General features: G+C 48.5%; 3 protein-coding genes across 3 annotated transcripts; 2 read left to right on the forward strand and 1 right to left on the reverse strand.

Annotated features, from left to right (window-relative positions):
• Positions 1 to 582: 582 nt before the first annotated feature.
• Positions 583 to 4,623, forward strand: PPP1R26 (protein phosphatase 1 regulatory subunit 26; the record flags this gene model as incomplete). The annotated part of the gene is made up of 1 exon (XM_079544709.1): positions 583 to 4,623. The coding sequence occupies one exon, from the start codon at positions 583 to 585 to the stop codon at positions 4,621 to 4,623; it is 4,041 nt and encodes a 1,346-aa protein (XP_079400835.1).
• A 4,421-nt stretch (positions 4,624 to 9,044) lies between these two features.
• PIERCE1 (piercer of microtubule wall 1) lies at positions 9,045 to 9,839 on the reverse strand (the record flags this gene model as incomplete). Its single annotated transcript, XM_079544710.1, has 3 exons — positions 9,045 to 9,230; positions 9,577 to 9,655; positions 9,733 to 9,839. The coding sequence occupies 3 exons, from the start codon at positions 9,837 to 9,839 to the stop codon at positions 9,045 to 9,047; spliced, it is 372 nt and encodes a 123-aa protein (XP_079400836.1).
• Positions 9,840 to 9,932: 93 nt separating this feature from the next.
• MRPS2 (mitochondrial ribosomal protein S2) lies at positions 9,933 to 11,506 on the forward strand (the record flags this gene model as incomplete). The annotated part of the gene is made up of 4 exons (XM_079544711.1): positions 9,933 to 9,960; positions 10,040 to 10,108; positions 10,200 to 10,329; positions 10,819 to 11,506. The coding sequence occupies 4 exons, from the start codon at positions 9,933 to 9,935 to the stop codon at positions 11,393 to 11,395; spliced, it is 804 nt and encodes a 267-aa protein (XP_079400837.1). The 3' UTR covers positions 11,396 to 11,506.
• Positions 11,507 to 17,762: the final 6,256 nt, after the last annotated feature.

Raw genomic sequence — 17,762 nt, forward strand, 5'->3', positions numbered from 1 at the left:
AGGGCTTGGGTTAAAGTGTGTTGTACAAGGGCGTTCTTTGGCAAAGAGTTGGCAAATGAAATAGCAAAGCTTTCGTTCTCTTTTGCCACAAAATTCATTGCAAACTGTCAGAATGTTAGTGTAGGAGGGAGGTCTCACACACCTGTGCAGTGAGATATCAGCAAGATTTATTCCATGGGTCTTGGCAAGGCAGGGTTGTTTAGGAACCTACTCCAAAGAGTGTGCGGCCTTCAATGGGAAGCATAGGAAGAATCTCAAAAGTGAAGATGCTTACTTGAATTGGATTGTGGTTGTTGCAGGAGCACTGGAAACCACAAATGATGAGTGTTCTGTCTTATCCTCAGTGACAGTAATGGCAGAATTTACCATTTCAAGGGATGTTGAGCAGAAGCCCTTGTGATTATCTGGCACGGTTAGTGTGAGTGTTAATAATTTACAATTTGTGTTACCAAGTGTTATTACATGGAAATTTTAGAAGCTGGACATGTGATAAAAAGTATTTTCTTTTTTTTTTATTGTAGGATGGAAAAGAGACCAGCCTGAAAACTTTCCCCTCTGTGGGCTTTGCGGTTGTCTGCTAGAATGTTCCTTATGAATGCTTCTCCTCTGGTAGCTCTTCAGACACAATGGGAATCCTTTGGACCAGTGAGGAATTGTAGATACCCTGTTTGCTTCTCTGAGTCTGAAGGGGGCATCGCCAGAAACTCTGTGCATGCAAAAGTTCAAATGATCATAAGCAGCCTGCAAAGTCAAGAGTCTCCCCTGGGTATGAACAATGAGTGTGAATGTATTATGCAGAAGAAACAAAAGGGAGAAAAAGGCACGAGTGATAGGGTTGCATCTATCCAGAAGCATCCCAAATACACCCAGAGGGGTTGTCCTGCTGATTCAGATGACGCTGAAGAGAATGTGGAGTTTGGGACTCTCTTGCTTGATTCTGATAGTGACGATTCTGTTGACCGTGGTATAGAGGAAGCTATTCAGGAGTACCTGAAAGCAAAAGGAAAAAGTGACCAGTCATTACAGAGGAATGCAGAGTGTTCCGAAAACATAGCCAGAGACAAAAGGCTTAAGAGAGAATTCTCCCAGGACAAAATGTCTGGTAACCTTCTCCCTGTGAAATTTAAAGCAGATATGCTCTCTGAAGAGTACTTTTCTGACCAGCTTAGAATTGGTAAAAGGCTACAGCCTGCTTCCCCTCAAAGCATTAGTAGTGATGACTCTTTTGAACAGAGCATACAAGCTGAAATTGTGCAGTTCTTGAATGAGAAGAAGCAACAAGAAATTAGCAAGTGTGTAATTGGGCAGGGTAAAAAAGATTCCCATGTGAGATCTGTCCTTAAAAGCAACAAACAAACTTCTAACAAAACAAACTGCGGTGCTGTGAAGCGAGGTTGTAACGCGCTCCTCTTGAGACACCATCCCAAGCTACGGAAAACCAGCACGCAGTCCAAGTGTTTGAAGTCTAAAATCCAGGAAATGCCTGGTGATTTCCACCAAGTGGACCAAGCTTATCTAGAAGCAGCCAGCCAGCCCTGGTTACTGCAGCAAAATGAAGAAAGTGGAACTAACTACTGGCATCCTAGTGGAACCCTTATGGATGAGAGCATGCACGCATCCGACTCCAGCAGCGACGACGGGATCGAAGAAGCCATTCAGCTTTATCAGCTGGAGAAGATCAGGAAAGAGGCAGGTCACACAACGGACTGTGTCCCTTTGCAAAGGGAGCAATTTGACACAAAGGGTATAGCGGACATTTCAGCAAGCCTGACAATTAGCTCGACAAAAAGTGCCTCACCAGAAATCTGTAAAAGCCCTACGAGCAACAAGAGGAAGGAGATTAATTCAAAGTCAGCAGAATTAGAAAGCTCCAGCAATGACTTTAACAGGCTGTTTAAACCACTGAAAAAAGCCAGGCATTTTGTACCTCCGGAAAACAAGATTGCTGCTTGCGAGCTCACATTGCAGGCTTCTTGCAGAGCAGACACATCTGCAGAACTCATGTGTGCAGAAGCTATTCTTGATATTTCCAAAACAATCATGCCATCCCAAATGGGAAGTGACAGCAAATCCCTCGCTGCAGATTCCTTCTTTTCTCCCCAGCTTCTCTCATCTTCCCATTGTGAAAGTGACAGCAGCCTTGTGGACAGCGATGATAGCATAGAGCAAGAAATCCGGGCTTTTTTGGCTCTGAAAGCTCAGTCAGAAAGCCTTGTAACAAAGCCTCCTGGCCTTGTAACAAAGCCTCCTGGCCTGTCACACTCGATCCAGACGCCTTTGACTTCTGATCAAAACAGCCTCATTGGTGCCCTGGAGCCTTCTCTTCCCAAAACACTGAAACTATCACCGAATCGTAAAAAGAGACTTAAAAGGGAAGGCGGAGTAGCAAAGCAAAGTGCATCGAAAGCATCCGAACAGCTGGGGACGGGATTTTGTCAGCCAGATGCCTATTCAAAAGTTCCTGTGCTCCAGGAGGGCACCCTGAGCAGCTCTGAAGGACTCTGTGGCGCTCCGATGCTCAGCAGCAATGAGACTGAGCAGCAGCAGCTGATGTCTTCTGAGCCGTCTGAATCTGTTGGCGAATGTGTGGCCTTGGATTCTGGAAATCCTTTTTTGCAGGTTCAGAGTGGTGCCAGACAGCTTGTGAAAAAGACCGTCCAAAGTCAAGAGAGGGATGGTTCAGATGATGAGAGCAGTTCTCTGGATAGCGATGAGGACCTTGATAGTGCTATTAAGGACCTCTTACGATCTAAAAGAAAATTAAAGAAGAAGTCTAAGGACCAGAAATCTCAGTGCAAGAAGAGAGTCAGGTGTACCGACACAGACAGTCAGCTGCTGGATGAGGTCAGTGACCTGCAGCAAAGTGAGTGGAAAGGTAAAAATCCTGTGCTACTGAAAAGCTGCCTCTCAAAATCTAGAAAAGCTGTGAAGGAGAATGCAGTCAGAAATCATCCAGATGAAGTAAATGTCAGCCTTTCAAGTGAAAGACCTGAAGTCGTTAAGAACATAGAGTGTGATTTACAGCTTAAAAAAGGATGCAAACCTGAACCTGTTTCGAACCAGAATAACCTGCAGATAGCTAAAAACAGGAAATGTGCTTTCACAGCTACATCAGGCACTGATGATAGCAGTTCAGTGGACAGTGATGACAGCATTGAACAAGAAATTAGGAAGTTTTTGGCAGAAAAGGCTAAAGACTCTGCAGGCAATTCAGAGATGCAAAAAAATGAGGCAACTCTAGACCTGTTGAGCAAACAAACTGCAAGTAAAGGAAAAGTGAAGCAGCAGTCGGTTGAAAATGAGATGGACTTCTTGCTGGGTCAGACTAAAAAGACTAAGGGATCTCAGCAAACTGATGAGTTGAAGAGCTCTCAGAGAATGGAAGGGAAAAGTGCAATGTTACTTGACAGTGGGAAAACTGCTTCCTCTGCAGAGAATGTTTCTTTTAATACTACTGGTCAGTCAAAAGCTAAACTAGCAATGGTGGGGGTTAAAGGTGTTGCTGCTGGTGAGTTACCTGGGAAAGCGACAGGGAAAAAGGATGTGTCTAATACAGAGCCTGTGCAGAAAACACTGCCTTCTAAAACCAGCAGAAATGAAGGTCGTAAAAGGCAAAAAGTGAGCAATGCAAAGTCTAGATCTAAAAGAAAGAACTCCTTTCCATTAAAGATTTCGAGTAAATTTATTGCAGGTCTGAAACGTGCTCGGGAGAGGAAGAAATCCATGCTTTTGAACAAAAAGCAGAAATCAGAGCATTTGCTCAGCCAGAGCAGCGCATCAGGAACAGAGGTAGCTTCCCAGGATACAGATGTACTTACACGGGAAAAAGGAGCCCCACTGCCAAAAGGTGAATGTAGTGGGGAGAATGAGACAGCAATAAAAGAATCCAGCTCTTGTCAGAAGCTCGCTGTGGAAGTGTCAGGTCCCCATGTAGCAGAAACCTGTGAAAGACCAGATGCTGCTCCTTTGTGTATCAAAGAGGCAGAGGGCTGCAAAAAGGCGGCTGCTGCAGGAGGCTGGACGGATTCACATCTGAATCTCTCCTCACAGGAGCAGAGTGTGGCAGCAGGACAAGTAGATAAGGTTTGCAGAAGAACAAACAAAGCTGAGAACGTGCAGATGGGGGCTGAGGAAGGAGATAGCCACAAAGACAGCAGGGCAGATTCAAATGTAAGTCCCCCACTCCTACAGAGCAGCACGGCAGTGGTAGAAGCAGATAAAGGTAGCAAAGAAACATTCCAGCAGAGTATACACGTATGTGGTCGTGGAGAGAATAACCAGCAGGACAACAGGCAGGATCCACGTGTAGGTTGTGCACTGCAGGAGCTAAGTGTGACAGCAGTAAGAGCAGGTGAAGCTAGTGGAGAAGCATGTGCAGGAAACGGTGTGCACGTGTGCGTGGAGAAGGAGAGCATTGCCTGCCAGGACAGTGACAGACAGTCAGAAATTCAGGTATCCAGCTCCAATTGGGAAGGCAAAGTGCCTGTCCTGCAGAACAGGGAAACTGATTGTGAACCGGACCAAGGGCAGGAAGTTTTAGAGAAGGACTGTGCAAAATGTACTGACACACCAGCAGGGGACAGCCCAGATTCCCTCATGAAATTGCAGGTATCAGATAAGTAAGTACACTTTTTTACCTTTCCTCCCACAGTAACAGGCTTTTTAGAAAACAACTATCCTTGTAATTACCTTGATAAGACATGAGAAGGTGATAAACGCCTATCATACACACACTAAGGTGAAAGATGCTTCTATATAACAGGGGTATCATGGATAAACGTGCTTAGGTTTTGTAGAATTTTGTAAATTATTTAAAGCGTTCTAAGGAGATATTTTTTATAATGATTTTTAGTGCTTACATTACTACAGAGTGCTGTAGCTATTGTAGATGAAGAGATACTGCCTAATCATGCTTTAAATTATGAGGCCTCTAATCGTGTTAGAAGGAAACCTGTTTGTCAGTCTGTGAGGAAATCCCAGGCGAACACAGCCTTTACTGATAGCGCAGTGCTTTGGAAGCTCACTGCCTGCCATGTGTTTACACTCGAGCTGCCTTAGGACAATCCTGTGTCCCCAGGGACTGCGCAGTGAACTCAGCAAGCAGAACTCCAGCAGAGTTGGTGCAGCTGCAGGTGTGGAGGCCACGAAGATCCACATGCAAATCCAGGCAGGCACAGAGGGTCTGTCTGTCTGCTCATCCCTGCGCAGCGACCGCAGTGGCCACAGAAAGCACCTTTGGAATGCTGAACACCTCCTGCTAGCAGATGATTGGAAGCACAATTGCAGTTGGAGTGAAGTGAAGGAATGTCTGTTCAGACATGACTTCTGTGGGTGTCACTAGACTTGGGTGTTGCTGGGCCTGCGAGCCTGAAACAATTTCCTCCTTACTCTCGAGTCTAATTCTGATGCCCTGCAGTTACCCAGCAACGTGTTTGGATTTTTCCAAATGAACTTTCTTCAACTGAGTGCCCTTACTTTCCTTTTTCAGAAGTGGTTTCTAAGGTGTTACATTTCTGTGAACTTCTACTTTCATTATCAATTTTTGTGCAATAGAGCAAAGCTAGATTTGCTGCAGGAAGTCCCTAACTGAAACGCCACGGATATTTTCAGCACTGTTCTTTCATACTTAGAGAGTTTTCTCTCTCTTTCCAGCACCCGGAATAAAGCAGTTTTTCACTACTGTCTTTTTTTATTTGAACTGACTCTAAGTGGCATTCAAGTAATGCCTTTGTATCGCAATGAAAGTGTTCCACACCAGTTCCACTGAAAAATCCAAAAGGTGTGAATTGAAGCTGTTGACCGGTTCTTTCATTTCCATTTGTGCGTAATGAAGTCCCCTGAGTAGTTTGTTCCTGCCTCTCGTCCTGTGAATCGATTTGATGCTATCTCTATTCAGTCTTCTACTGACCTCCTCAGCCAGACTCCCATTTCGGCTCACCTCGTTTCTTAATCCCTTCAGCAGTCTTCCTGAAGGCTGGCCTTAATGTTCAGAAACGGAGCGAAAGCAGTCAAGAACGGATCCAGCATCACCTGCTGTCTCCAGATGTGATTGCATTGGCAGAATGCTGGCAAACTGCGGCGTGGCATAGAGTAGAAAAGGTAACCGTGGCATGTAGAGAAATAGAAGACATCCTTGGTGTGTTTATACTGTCGTGCAGGTGCGTTTTAAACATGCTTAGAGTGGTCACTTGGCATTTCTTAGCGTCAGGCCACCTTTTTGTAGTCCTTGGGCTGGTCGGTGGAGGAGTTCACTGCTGGCTCACTTCGTTTTTGTGGTAGGATACCTTGGAAAAGTGGTTTTTTTACTTAGCTCGTGCCTGCAGGAAGTTTGCACAGGCATGTCGTTGTGTCTGCCTTGATTCAGCTGCAGGATTTGGGCATTTTGTTTGGAATAGGTGAATAGTATTTTGAAATAGAATTTTTCAGAGTACCTTGCTTTCAAAGGATTCAACCATACTTAGTAGGGATGGTGGAAGCACTGTGTATGAAATAAGCTGAATGTTTTTTCAACGTTTTTCACTAATCCAACCTTAAGACTTACGAGGTGTTTTGTGCCCCTGTCGGTGTGTCTGTGTTCTCAGTACTACTTGTGAACTGATTCACTTCCAGTGAAGATGCAATTCTGATTACCTTGTGCTTTAAATACAAGCTAATTTCAAGCAGCACTTTTTAAAAAAAAAAAAAAAAAAAAAAAAAAAGATGATGAAACTTGATTTGTATATAGGAAATGGTGTACATTGATACGTTTATAATGTTTAATAAATGGGGTTCTGACTGTGGACCGTGAAACCAGAGTGCTCCTGTGGTTTGTGTCTCCGTCATTGGTGAGCAGTGTGTTGTGTTGCAGCTTTTCCCTCCTGTCTGCAGTGCAGAGATGCAATTAACCCATGTCAGGATCACCTGTGAGCGAAGGATGCCTCGGAGTCAATCCAGTTTGCATTGGCTGAACCTGGGAGCAGGGCCACAGCTCCTCTGCTGCTCCTGCACCTTTCCTCCTGTGCTCTCAGCCACCAGCAACCTGAGGCCATCATCCCCTGGGACAGCAGTGTGTGATGTCCTTGTGGATGGGACAGAACGCAGCTCTTACGTGATGTGGCCATTTAGGGACACATTCTTCATAGCAAGAAGAAGAATCTCCTATCAGCCAGGCAGCTGACCCTGTTTTGGCTTCTGCAGTGATGACCACAAAGGCACTGGCTGAGTGCCCTCCTTACTTCAGCCTTCACAGGGGTTAATTTGATGGTGCAGCTTTGGCAGCGTATACAAGGATAGAGCCATGAACTCAGGTCTACTCAAGGAAGTGAAGAAATTGCCTATTTTTATAATGAGCTGCCTTTGTTTTTTTAATTAAACAAAAACAAAACCAACCATGATTAGGTACGTTGCTTTATTTTTATGACAGCAACTCTGTGTTTTTGTGCTTCAGGAAAGGCGATCTTCAGGAATCCTCGGGGGCCCAGGAGGACTGCCTTCATTTCTTATAGGCAGTTCTTTGCTGCTATTTTAGGAGTCTGTTTCAACTTGTGACTGCTTTGTATCAAAGGAAGAAACACTCCATCTCTGCCACCATTTCCTTTATTAATGTCTATGCTTGGGGCTGGCTGCAGCCACAGCTCACACTTCACTCCCTTCTCAGCCAACCTGAGTGGAGGGCATGAGGCAACATGACCCCAACATACGAGAGGATGCAAGTTATGTGAGGGTGATGCAAGTCACACAGTGTGCAAAACCGTTCAAACAAACTGGTTTCAGGTCAGGAATTAAACAAAAAGGGGAATAATTAAGGCACGGAGGAAAGGACCTGGGTGGTTTTAGATCAAGTATGGAAAGAGATGGAAAACAGGTGACAAAACCCACAAAGTTTATATTTCTAAGAGCTCCATCCCTGAATTATTCAACCTGCAGAAAAATCTGTGGATAGAAGTATTTGTAAAACTGCCACAAGTGTTTGCATTAATTCTGCCCTTAATGTTACTTCTCATTTCAGGAGAAGAAAGAGAAGAGAAACTCAAAGCATTATCTAGAGTGTAACGGAGGAACAGCAGCGAGTGAGAGGAGGTTGCTTATCTATTTTAATGCGTTGAATATTTAAAAGGTTAACTTCCCAGGCTCATTTCTGTGCCCAGTATTTACTTGCTCAAATGTGTTGGTGTGTTTTTGGAAGGATGAACTCAGCTGGCTGTTTTTGCCTTTGGGATAACTAAATGAATTGCAGTGCAGGGCTTGAAGTGTTTGTTAGGCTTGCTCAAAGTTGTGTCTGGCCCAGGAGCATACACTGGGCTTTGAGTGTTTAAAATGTTTTAAAACAAAAACTCACCACAAAACGCAGCCCTGATGGCACGCTGTTCAGTTTTGGACTTTGGATGTTCAGTGACTTTAACTAAACAGAGCAATCTGTTCTTCCTCCAAAGCCAAATGAGGCCTCGACTGGTTGGGAGTCCTGTTAAAAAAATACATCCTAGAGTTTGAAGCTGGGGGGGTGTTTCTAGAAATGTGTTGCTACCTTTAATCTGTTCACGTAGCTATTTTGTCACACTGTATAGCAAGCTGAAAGATTCTTTACTGTGTTCAGGAGTTTTCATTAAATTCCAACTTAACTGTTTAACTGCATGAACTTGTGTTATCCTGCTGCTATTCCTTGTGCCATGTGAGCTCTTTTTGACAATCTGTGCCATTTCCTTCCTCTCAGAAATAATTTTCAGGATCACTTCAGTGCTGCGGATTCCTGCATGCGTTTCTTTATTAAGACAACAGCTCGGAAACAGTTCTGTAAGTTCAGGACACCCTCAAGGCTACAGCTTGCCTGCACACTGAATTCCCTGCTCACAGCCCGTCACAACCCACTGCTTTCAGGAAAGGTCACCTGCAGCCTGGTGGCAGCAGGCAGGGCTGTAACTGGACCTGAAGTGCGTGGTGCTTCACAGTGGGGCTGAGCAGCAGGTTTGGGGTAGGGTCGGTGCTGTCGTTTGCCTGACTTTTTAGGGGAGGAGGGAGTTATTTTTCGAACTAAGCAGCCAGCGATGAACTGAAGTGGTTTCATTGCTCTAACAGTGCGAGGGCCCACCGACTTTGTAGCTGGGGTGAAAGTTGAGGGTGTCGTAGGGGGTGATGAAGTTGGCGGGGCCGGTGACACGGCTCTTCTCCAGCGAGGTGTTGAGCCCGTCGTTCCTGTACATGCCACACTGGGCCAGAGCGTCTGAGAAAGCGTGCGAGGTGACGTGGTAGGAGATCTGCACGGGAAAGGGAGAAGGAAATGAGACGAGATGTGTTCAGACACCAACAGCGCCTGCGGGAGCTCGGACAACATTCTAAGAGTACTTTGTCACAACGCCCCTCCAGGAGTTCGTTGTTATGGGGCAGACTAAAACCGAGGAACTGCGGTGGTTCAGAGCCGCAGGGACTGAGATGGCGTTGCTAAAATCTCCCTCCCTGGTAGCTGCTGGGCAGGAGAAAGATTCGCCGTGCCCTGGGAGGAAGGCAGACCCCCCCCCCCCCCCCCCCCCCCCCGCCAGCCCGGGGAGACCCCAAACCGGCCGCTCTGTATATATCCTGCCCAGGCCCCGGACTCGCACCTACCGGCACTTCGTACGCCGTGGGCGCTCTGCGGCCGTACTCCTGGTTGCTCGTCCGGTACAGCGGGTGCGGCTCCGGCTGCCTGCGGGGACACAAAGCATCAAGCCGGGCACAGGGCAGAGGGGTTGGGGGGCCGGAGGGGGACCTATAGAGGCTCACCCGTAGCCGCGGAAGCAGGGGAGCTGCAGGAAGCGGCGGGGCAGCGTGGCGCTCACCCACGTGCCGGTGCGGGGCGCGGGGCTCTCGGCGGGCTGCGGCTGTGCCATGCGGGCCGGACGGGACGCGCGGCAGCGTTGCCAGGCAGCGAGCGCGGGGGAAGCGGAAGGTTCCGCTCCTCTTCCTCTTCCTCGGGCACGGAGATGGCGGTACCGCGGATCTTAAGGGCGGGTGAGCGGGTAGGGCCGTGCCGAGCAGCGCACAGCCGTGCCCGTCCCGCCCGGTGACCGACGCGCTTCTCTCCCTGCAGCGGCACCGCGGTTCTACAGCGGCATCCCCGCCCCGGCGGCACTGACGGCGGCAGCGGCGCGGCCCCGCGGTGAGCACCGCCCGGCACGGCCCTTCTTCCCCTCCTGCCCGGCCCTGCCGGCACGTTGGGCTGCATCGCTTTTTCTCTTCTCTCTCCCCAGACCCGGAGGACAAGCTGCTGAGCGAACCGCTCCGCCACCCCGATTTCTTCAACGTGAAGGAGCTGTTCTCCCTGAAGGATCTTTTCGACGCCCGAGTGCATCTGGGGCACAAGAAGGGATGTCGGCATCAGTGAGTGAGCCCGCTTTGTGATCCAGCACTTGGTCACAACAGGAGTGTTTCTCTAGGGCACGCGAGCCTTTGGGGGCAGCACCAAACCTGGGCTGGGGCTGCCTTAGCAGGGTCTGTTGTGATAGAACAAGGGCAGATGGTTTCAAACTAAATCTTTTAGTTTGAGGAGGCTTAGACTGGGTGTAAGGATAAAGGGTTTTTTAACTATAGAAGTAGTGAAGAACTGGCACTGGTTGCCCAGTGAGGAGGTTATGCCTCGTCCCTGCAGACACACAAGGTCGGGCTGGAGGGGCTGTGAGCACCTGGTGGAGCTGCAGGTGTCTCTGTTCACTGCAGGGAGTGGGACCAGATGGCTTTTAAGGAACCCTTCCAACTCAAACGACCCTCTGGTATCAGCAGGCAGTTGGGCTGTGGGAAGGTTTCTTTAGCACTGGAAATCCCTCCTTGATGCCAGTAGCCCTGCATGTCACCCACCCTCCATCCCTGCAGGTTCATGGAGCCCTACATCTTTGGCTGCCGCCTGGACCAGGACATCATTGACTTGGATCAGACGATGCAGCATCTCCAGCTGGCCCTCAACTTCACTGCCCACGTCGCCTACCGCAAAGGCATCATCCTCTTCGTCAGCCGCAACCGGCAGTTCTGCCACCTGGTTGAGAGCACAGCACGGGAGTGTGGGGAGTACGCCCATACACGCTACTGGCAGGGCGGCCTGCTCACTAATGCCCACATCCAGTTCGGTCCCGGCATCCGCCTGCCCGACCTCCTTATCTTCCTCAGCAGCCTCAACAATGTTTTTGAGCCCCATGTGGCCATCCGGGATGCTGCCAAGATGAACATCCCCACGGTGGGGGTGGTGGACACAAACTGCAACCCGTGTCTCATCACCTACCCCATCCCTGGCAATGACGACAGCCCCACCGCCATGGAGCTCTACTGCAAGATCTTCAAGATGACCATCATCCGCGCCAAGAACAAGAGGAAGCAGATTGAGGTCTTCCAGGATCTGCAGAGCCGAGAGAAGCGCGATACGAGCCGCCCCGTGCTGGCTGAAGGCCAGGCCTGACCACGGGGCTCATCTCCGTGCTGGAGGTGAGCATCCTGCTCCACTTCTACTGTGCTGCACCTATGGCATCACACAGCCTGGCTTTCAGCAGAGCTGGGCTGCTTGCTGCACAGGGACATTTCCAGCTGAAAAACAATTTGCCCAGAGCAATTGATCCAAGGGGAGACGGAGCGGGGACAGTGCCAGCTCTGTCCTGGTTTGTTGTTGTGAGGAGCACTTCTGTCCCGCGACCTTCCTGTTGTGAAATGCTGCAAAGCCACTTGTATCACACGCCACAAATAAAGGGGTCTTTGAGCCTCTTCTTTCTTTCCCTGTTACATGGGGAGGTGGGGAAATTTCTGGCAAAAATTCATGCTCACAGGGTGAGGGAGAAAGGTTTGGTGGTGGTCCCCGGCCTCGGGATTTCAGGGCACCGTGCAGGGCCATCCATGGGTGCTCAGAAACTGCAGGGAATTGCCAGGAAAAGGGCAGTCCAGCCCTTAACTCTCTATGTGCCAATATGGGAGCGCTCAGGGCAGCCCTGCAGCGCTGCGCTCAGGCCTGGTGATGCCCGGTCCGCATCCTGGCTTTTCTACTCTCTGGGAGGGGGCTCGGCCATGCAGTCCTCCCGCCCAGCAGGGGGCGCTCGAGAAAGCAGACGCTCAGTGAGGATTGTCCCCTGCGGCGCTTGCGCCGCCCGCCCTATATAAGCGGAAGTCGGGGGGCGGGACGGCCTTTCGGCGCGGCGCTCGGCGGGGCTGGGGTTGGGCTGCAGGCGCTGCGTTGTGGGGAGCCATGGAAAGTCTCCCCTCCTGCCCGGCCGCTCTTCTGCTCCCTTCGGGCCGAGGCGGCTCCCCCCGTTCGCTCTGTCAGGCGCGGGCTCCGCGCTGCAGCGACGGGAGGCGGGCCCGTAAGGCCGCGGGCTGTGGGGCCGTGTGCGGGAGGAGGGGGACGAGAAAAGCGTGAGTGGAAGCGCGGAGTGGCGAGCGGTCTGTGCGGGAGCTGTGGGCTCACGGAGCGAGGACGAGGGCCTCAGAGCCGCGTGTCCAAGCGGGGTGAACGGGCCGCAGGCGGGCGGTCGGCCTGCACGCTCGGCCACGTGGCCGCGCACCGGCAGCCCGGCGCCACGTGCGGGGTGTGCGGCGCTGGGAGCGGGCGGCAGCGGGGCGCGCTTCCGTGGGCAGGGCTGAGAACAGGGCTGCGGCCTCGTCGGGCTGGAAGGTGGAGAAACTGGAAGGAATCTGTTGGAGAAGGGGGGGATTTTGGCTTGTTTCTTTTAGTCTTTCGGTTTCTGAACCGATGTGAAGTGCTGCGGTTCAGGAAAGGATTATTTAGTGGGCTCAACATCCGTTGTTAACCACGTTCTCTTTTTATTTATGCTTTTGCTGGCAGAAGACAAAGGGCGGGATGAAAAGGATTTTCCGCGTTGAAAACCCGACGGTAAGCAATGCACAGAGCATCTCCACTCCTCGTGGGTTTGTTTCTGTTCTTTATTAATTTCCTTCCTGCCACAGGCGTTACAAAGGTGGCTGCTGTGGCATCTTTGTGTCATTAGGTGGCAGAGATGGACAGGCTGTGCTCTACGCTCGTTTGCTCTGAAACCGGTGAGCACTCAGAGTGATTGACAGCCTGACATTGTTTAGATGTAGTTTTGCTGTCCTGGTTTTTTTTAATTACTCTTAAGTGAGGAACCGGTGTGTAGTAGAATAGAAAGCTGTTACAGATGTCTGAGTCCTGGGAGTTGTATGCTGGCAGCCCTGGTGCTGTTCCTGTGTGAAGGTGAAAAATATGTCTGTAATATGCATTTATTTCTCTAGAATCGCTCTTCTTCAGGACCTTTCAATTTCTTAGCATTAAAAAAGAAAATGTATAACCAGCTTTAAAGCGTATCTAAATTGATATCATCAATGTTGTGTGTGTTGTCTGCTCTTCTTCAGAGGGAGGCACGTGATGTAGCAAACTCAAGAGGTCACAAAAACCCGAGGTGAGCAGTAGTGGGTAGAAGCTCATGCATTACGTAGACCCATGCCCCAGTCGTGTTGCAGGTATGGCTGCAGTGCCATGTCTGTGTCATTAGGTGGCAGAAAGGAACAGGCTGTGTCTGTGCTAATGCTCTGAAACCCGTGGGCACTCAGGAATGATCAGCAGCCTGACAAATGCTTCTGGTTTTCTCTTATTTTCTGTGATGTTAACCTTAAACTGTGCAGTGTGGACAATACCAGCGTGGTCTGGAAGCAGTTGGGTGTGATGCAGCACATGGAGCAAAATGCTTTCTTCTGCTTATGTTTGTTAAATGCTGTCAGCAACTTCTTGATTTCCAAGGGTGCTGCAGGTGGGAAGGTGCAGTCAGCATCTTCTGAAATGCCTTTAAAACTGTGCTTGTTTTCAGAAGGAGAAATTGAAGATACTTTTTCTTCATGCGGTTACATGTGAGGACAAGTCTGAGTTGTGCAGTTTCCTTCAGCTGTTGAAGGTAGGTATTATGAGAACGTGCTCAGGCCTCGGTGTGTTCCCAAAATGGTGTCACACAGAATGCTGCTGGAAGGATGTCACAGGTTGTGGAGCAGTGAGGTGGTGGCGTAGACATACTGAAGAAATGAGATGGGTTCAACTTTCAATAAGTGCAGAAGGAGTGCTTTCTCCTGCTTCTCATGGCGAGGTGTAGCTTCCTTGTTTGTGATGTTGAGCTCTAACACAGTAGACAGAATCTGAAAATGCAATTGAACTCTGTTTTTTAACTTGGTTTTGCTGTGTCTGTGCTCGCATGCTGACAAGGAAGCGTGGCCTTTAGGGCAGCAAGCCACTGGGCAGCTCAGGTACCCAAGTGCTGCATGGTTTAATGCATCACTGTCATTTCTTAGTTGATGTGGGCTATGGAGCATCTGCTGTGCTGATGGTGTTTCTAAAGCGAGTGAGAAGCCCTCACCACACAAAGCATTGTGAAACTGCGAGGCTTTGCAGTGACTAATAGCTTTACAAAATCTGGCAGTGCTAAATGTTGGAAAATGTCATCATTAAATGGGCATTAGGGAGGGCCAGAGGTGTCATTAGCTGAGCGGGTGGCTGCTGGCTGCAAAATGAGCCATTTAATTGGGAAAAGGCAACTGCCTTCCAGCAGTGGTGGTGGAAAAGAATGCTAATAAGGTTGTTGGGAATATGGCTATGTGTAGAGGCATGCACTGTGATGCAACTCCTCCATTTAACCTGAAATATGGGTTGTGTTTCCATCAGCACTCACATCAAAGGCCGTGGAGGGGATGCTGAGTGCCTGATGAGGCTCCCTTTAAGACCTTCACTGTGTAAGGCAGAGCTTGTCTCAAAATTTCCCTGGTGCCATTTGCTACTAACTTGTATTCTAACTTTGTATTCCTTTGACTAAGCAGAAATCCCATATTTTTCCCCCAAAAAGCCTTATATAGAGGCATAGAACCCTCCTAAAGTGATCTGAATTTGCTGAGTGCTTTCTGCCAGTGCTCTAGATCTGATCTGCACAGGTTCTCAGGCACTCAGATTTCCGTTGTCTTGCAGTGTTTTCAGTGAGTGAATTGCAGGGTTCGTGTGGTTGCTCTGGGCTGAAGTATGGTTTCTTAGCTGTAGAACAGTGAAATAGGAGGAATCTCCATGGGATGGGTTAATTCTCAGTGTTGACATTACTGCTAACTTCTACTAGTGTTAGTTGTCTGACATTCTGGGTGTTTATTTTCAGGTCATGCTTGAGTTCTAGAATTTCTAGCAAGTCTGGCTACAGGAAGAGACCTGGTTCAGCATTTCTACACTTCAAGATGCTGAAAACTTCATCTTATCTGTACATGGATTCAAGCAAGCTTGAATGAGAGTGCATGTGATCTTTCCTTTTTACAAGTAACTTCAGCCTGTGCTGTTTTCACACCCATGTTCTGAAGCTCTTGTTTTTGACCACGTGGCTGAGAAGGTTTAACAAGAACAGCACTAAGTATGCTACCTGCAGGTCTGAAACAGCAATGCTTTTCATACATCCTAGGATGTTTTTGTCTGTGGATATGAGAACTGTGATTCTTTTTAACCTTAGTGAAGTGTGGAAGCTTGCTTCCTACCTCACTTAAATCCTTTACATTGCTAAAACAGCAGCATCTGTTCCTGTTGTGTTGTCGGTCTCTCAGCATTTTGGCTCTTGCTCCTTTTCCAACTAATGTGGAAAGTTGGGAGGAGGCATTAGGAGTGTAAAATAGCTTTGCCTTGAGTCATTTCTCTTCCATGCTCGTAAACCATAATCACTTGTTTGGAAACACTTGTGCATTGTATTAGTGATGAACAAAACTTGGTGCTCTCGGCATGTGTGAGTCATAGGTAAGTCTGAATCTCAAGCGCCTGTCCAGTGCTGTTAATGGGTGTGCAAACAACATGGTAACACTGTGGGTTTTGTCAAAAGTCTTTATTTGAATAAAGTGTCTCAGCTAATTCTCTCCAATCCATGGGCTGTCTTCTCCTGAACAATTCCGCATTGTAAATGCCTGAAGGTGGTATTTATGGTGGTGTGGGTAGGAAGAAAAAAAAAAATACTTGTTTTTGTCAATCTCTGTAGCTGCTTACCTGCTGCTTTATGTACTGGCTTTTGGGGAAGGGAGCAGTGGGGATTCAGTGCAGTAGGGAGTGCCATTTGTCACAGCAGTTTACTTTGAGGCTTCAAACAGATGGAAGGGTGAAAGATGGCTTCCTTGCAAATGAGATTTGGTATGGTGGTGTTTCTTTATCTAATAGCAGAAGAAAATGATCTCGCCAGTGGAACTGGTTGCCACGAGAACACAGGACAACAGGAGGAGCTGGGTGCAGCTATGTGAAGCCTCACAGAAAGAGCTCCAGTCCTTGCCTTCCCTCCCCACCAGCAGCCCTTCCATGCTGGCACCTGCACTCAGCAGTGCTGTGCTGGAGGTGCAGTCCTGACTGCAGTGTTATCACTCCATTGTGCCTGGCTCCAACAGGCTGAGTAACTTGCAGCCTTTCAAACACAGGAAACTTACAAATATTCAGCCTTACCACAGCTGAACGATGCTGACTCCTCTGCAGGGAGCAAGCCTTGCTAGCTGCCTGCTAGATTTAGAGCGCTGTTGACACTGAAACATATCCTTCATAAATAACAGTGAGAGGTAATGATGATCCTATAGAACTAATAGAAGGAAATGCTGATATTTATCCTCCAGAGGGCCCATAAATTTGCAGCTGTGACACTGCAGATTACCTTCACAGACCATATATACTGTTGAATGTGTTTCTTTTCTGTCAGTGATTGTACTTCACATACATGCTCCACTTCACTAAGCAATTGTTGGCAGCAGCGCCAGCAGAGGCTCTGCCAGCAGGAGTGTTACTGTGCTGGAAGCAGAGCATGCTTGAGGTTGTTTGCATAAACTGTTCCTCTCTACCTGAAGTCTTGAAAGATGGCTGCAACTGAACATTGAAAGGAAACGGGCTGTAGGTAGAGAGCTGCAGTATTTACACAGCCAAGCAAATGATACCTGCTGAAAGGTTCTCTGGAAATTCATTTTGATAATGGGAGAAGCAGTGGATTATTCTGGCATTAATCTTTAACCTCTGCAGTGGTAACCCAGCTTAGAGAATTAAACTGAAAGGTTGGCTTGTCCTTGCCTGTGTGATTGAGTACTGTGGGAAGGAACACAGTAGATGGACAATGTATGGTAGCTGGTCAGAACCAATCAGGTTGTAGCCCTTAGGTTTCCTTTAAGCTCTTCTTGCCTGATGTGCTTCCAAACTTGGCACAGGAGGAGGAATGGCCACTTCCTGGCAGGCAGTTTCACACTACAAGCAGAAGCAGCTGGGCGGAGATCCTCACAAAAGCCATCGCTGTCGTGGGTCAGGCACTTAAAAAAGCAGTGAAACAATTGCCAGGATTCTCTGCTGTGGAAAAGACAGCTTATCCACTTCCTAGGTAGTGGCTGGATCTCATGGTAGATGATTCAGGTACTTCAGGAGGGACTTCTGACTTGGAAATCTACCTCTTTCTCCTTTTTAGATCACAAGAATGCTGGTACTTAAAGGCTGTTCTGCTATTGATGTAGTGGTGTGATTCACATAAAAGCTCTTTATTTACATCGGAGATGTTCATCGAAATAAGATGTGACAAGTACAGCATGAATGATTCATTCTCATCTTTCTGCCCTGCTTTCCTGTTAATCAAGAAGCAGATGCATCCAGCTGGGCTCTGCTTCCTCCTCTTTCCTCCTCCTTCCCCCAGACTCGTTCAGCCCAGCTTCACAGCTGTCGATGCAGACTACCAATGATCCTGCTGGGTGGTGGAAGTCAAGATGTTTGGCTTTTCATGACAGCAAAGGCGCTGCAGCTATGCTGAACTCCCTGGGTAGGGCGTATTTTTCCTGCAGGGGAGAGGATGGAG

Source organism: Tetrao urogallus (assembly GCF_951394365.1).
Source record: "Tetrao urogallus genome assembly, chromosome: 19".
Classification (NCBI taxonomy): domain Eukaryota; kingdom Metazoa; phylum Chordata; class Aves; order Galliformes; family Phasianidae; genus Tetrao; species Tetrao urogallus.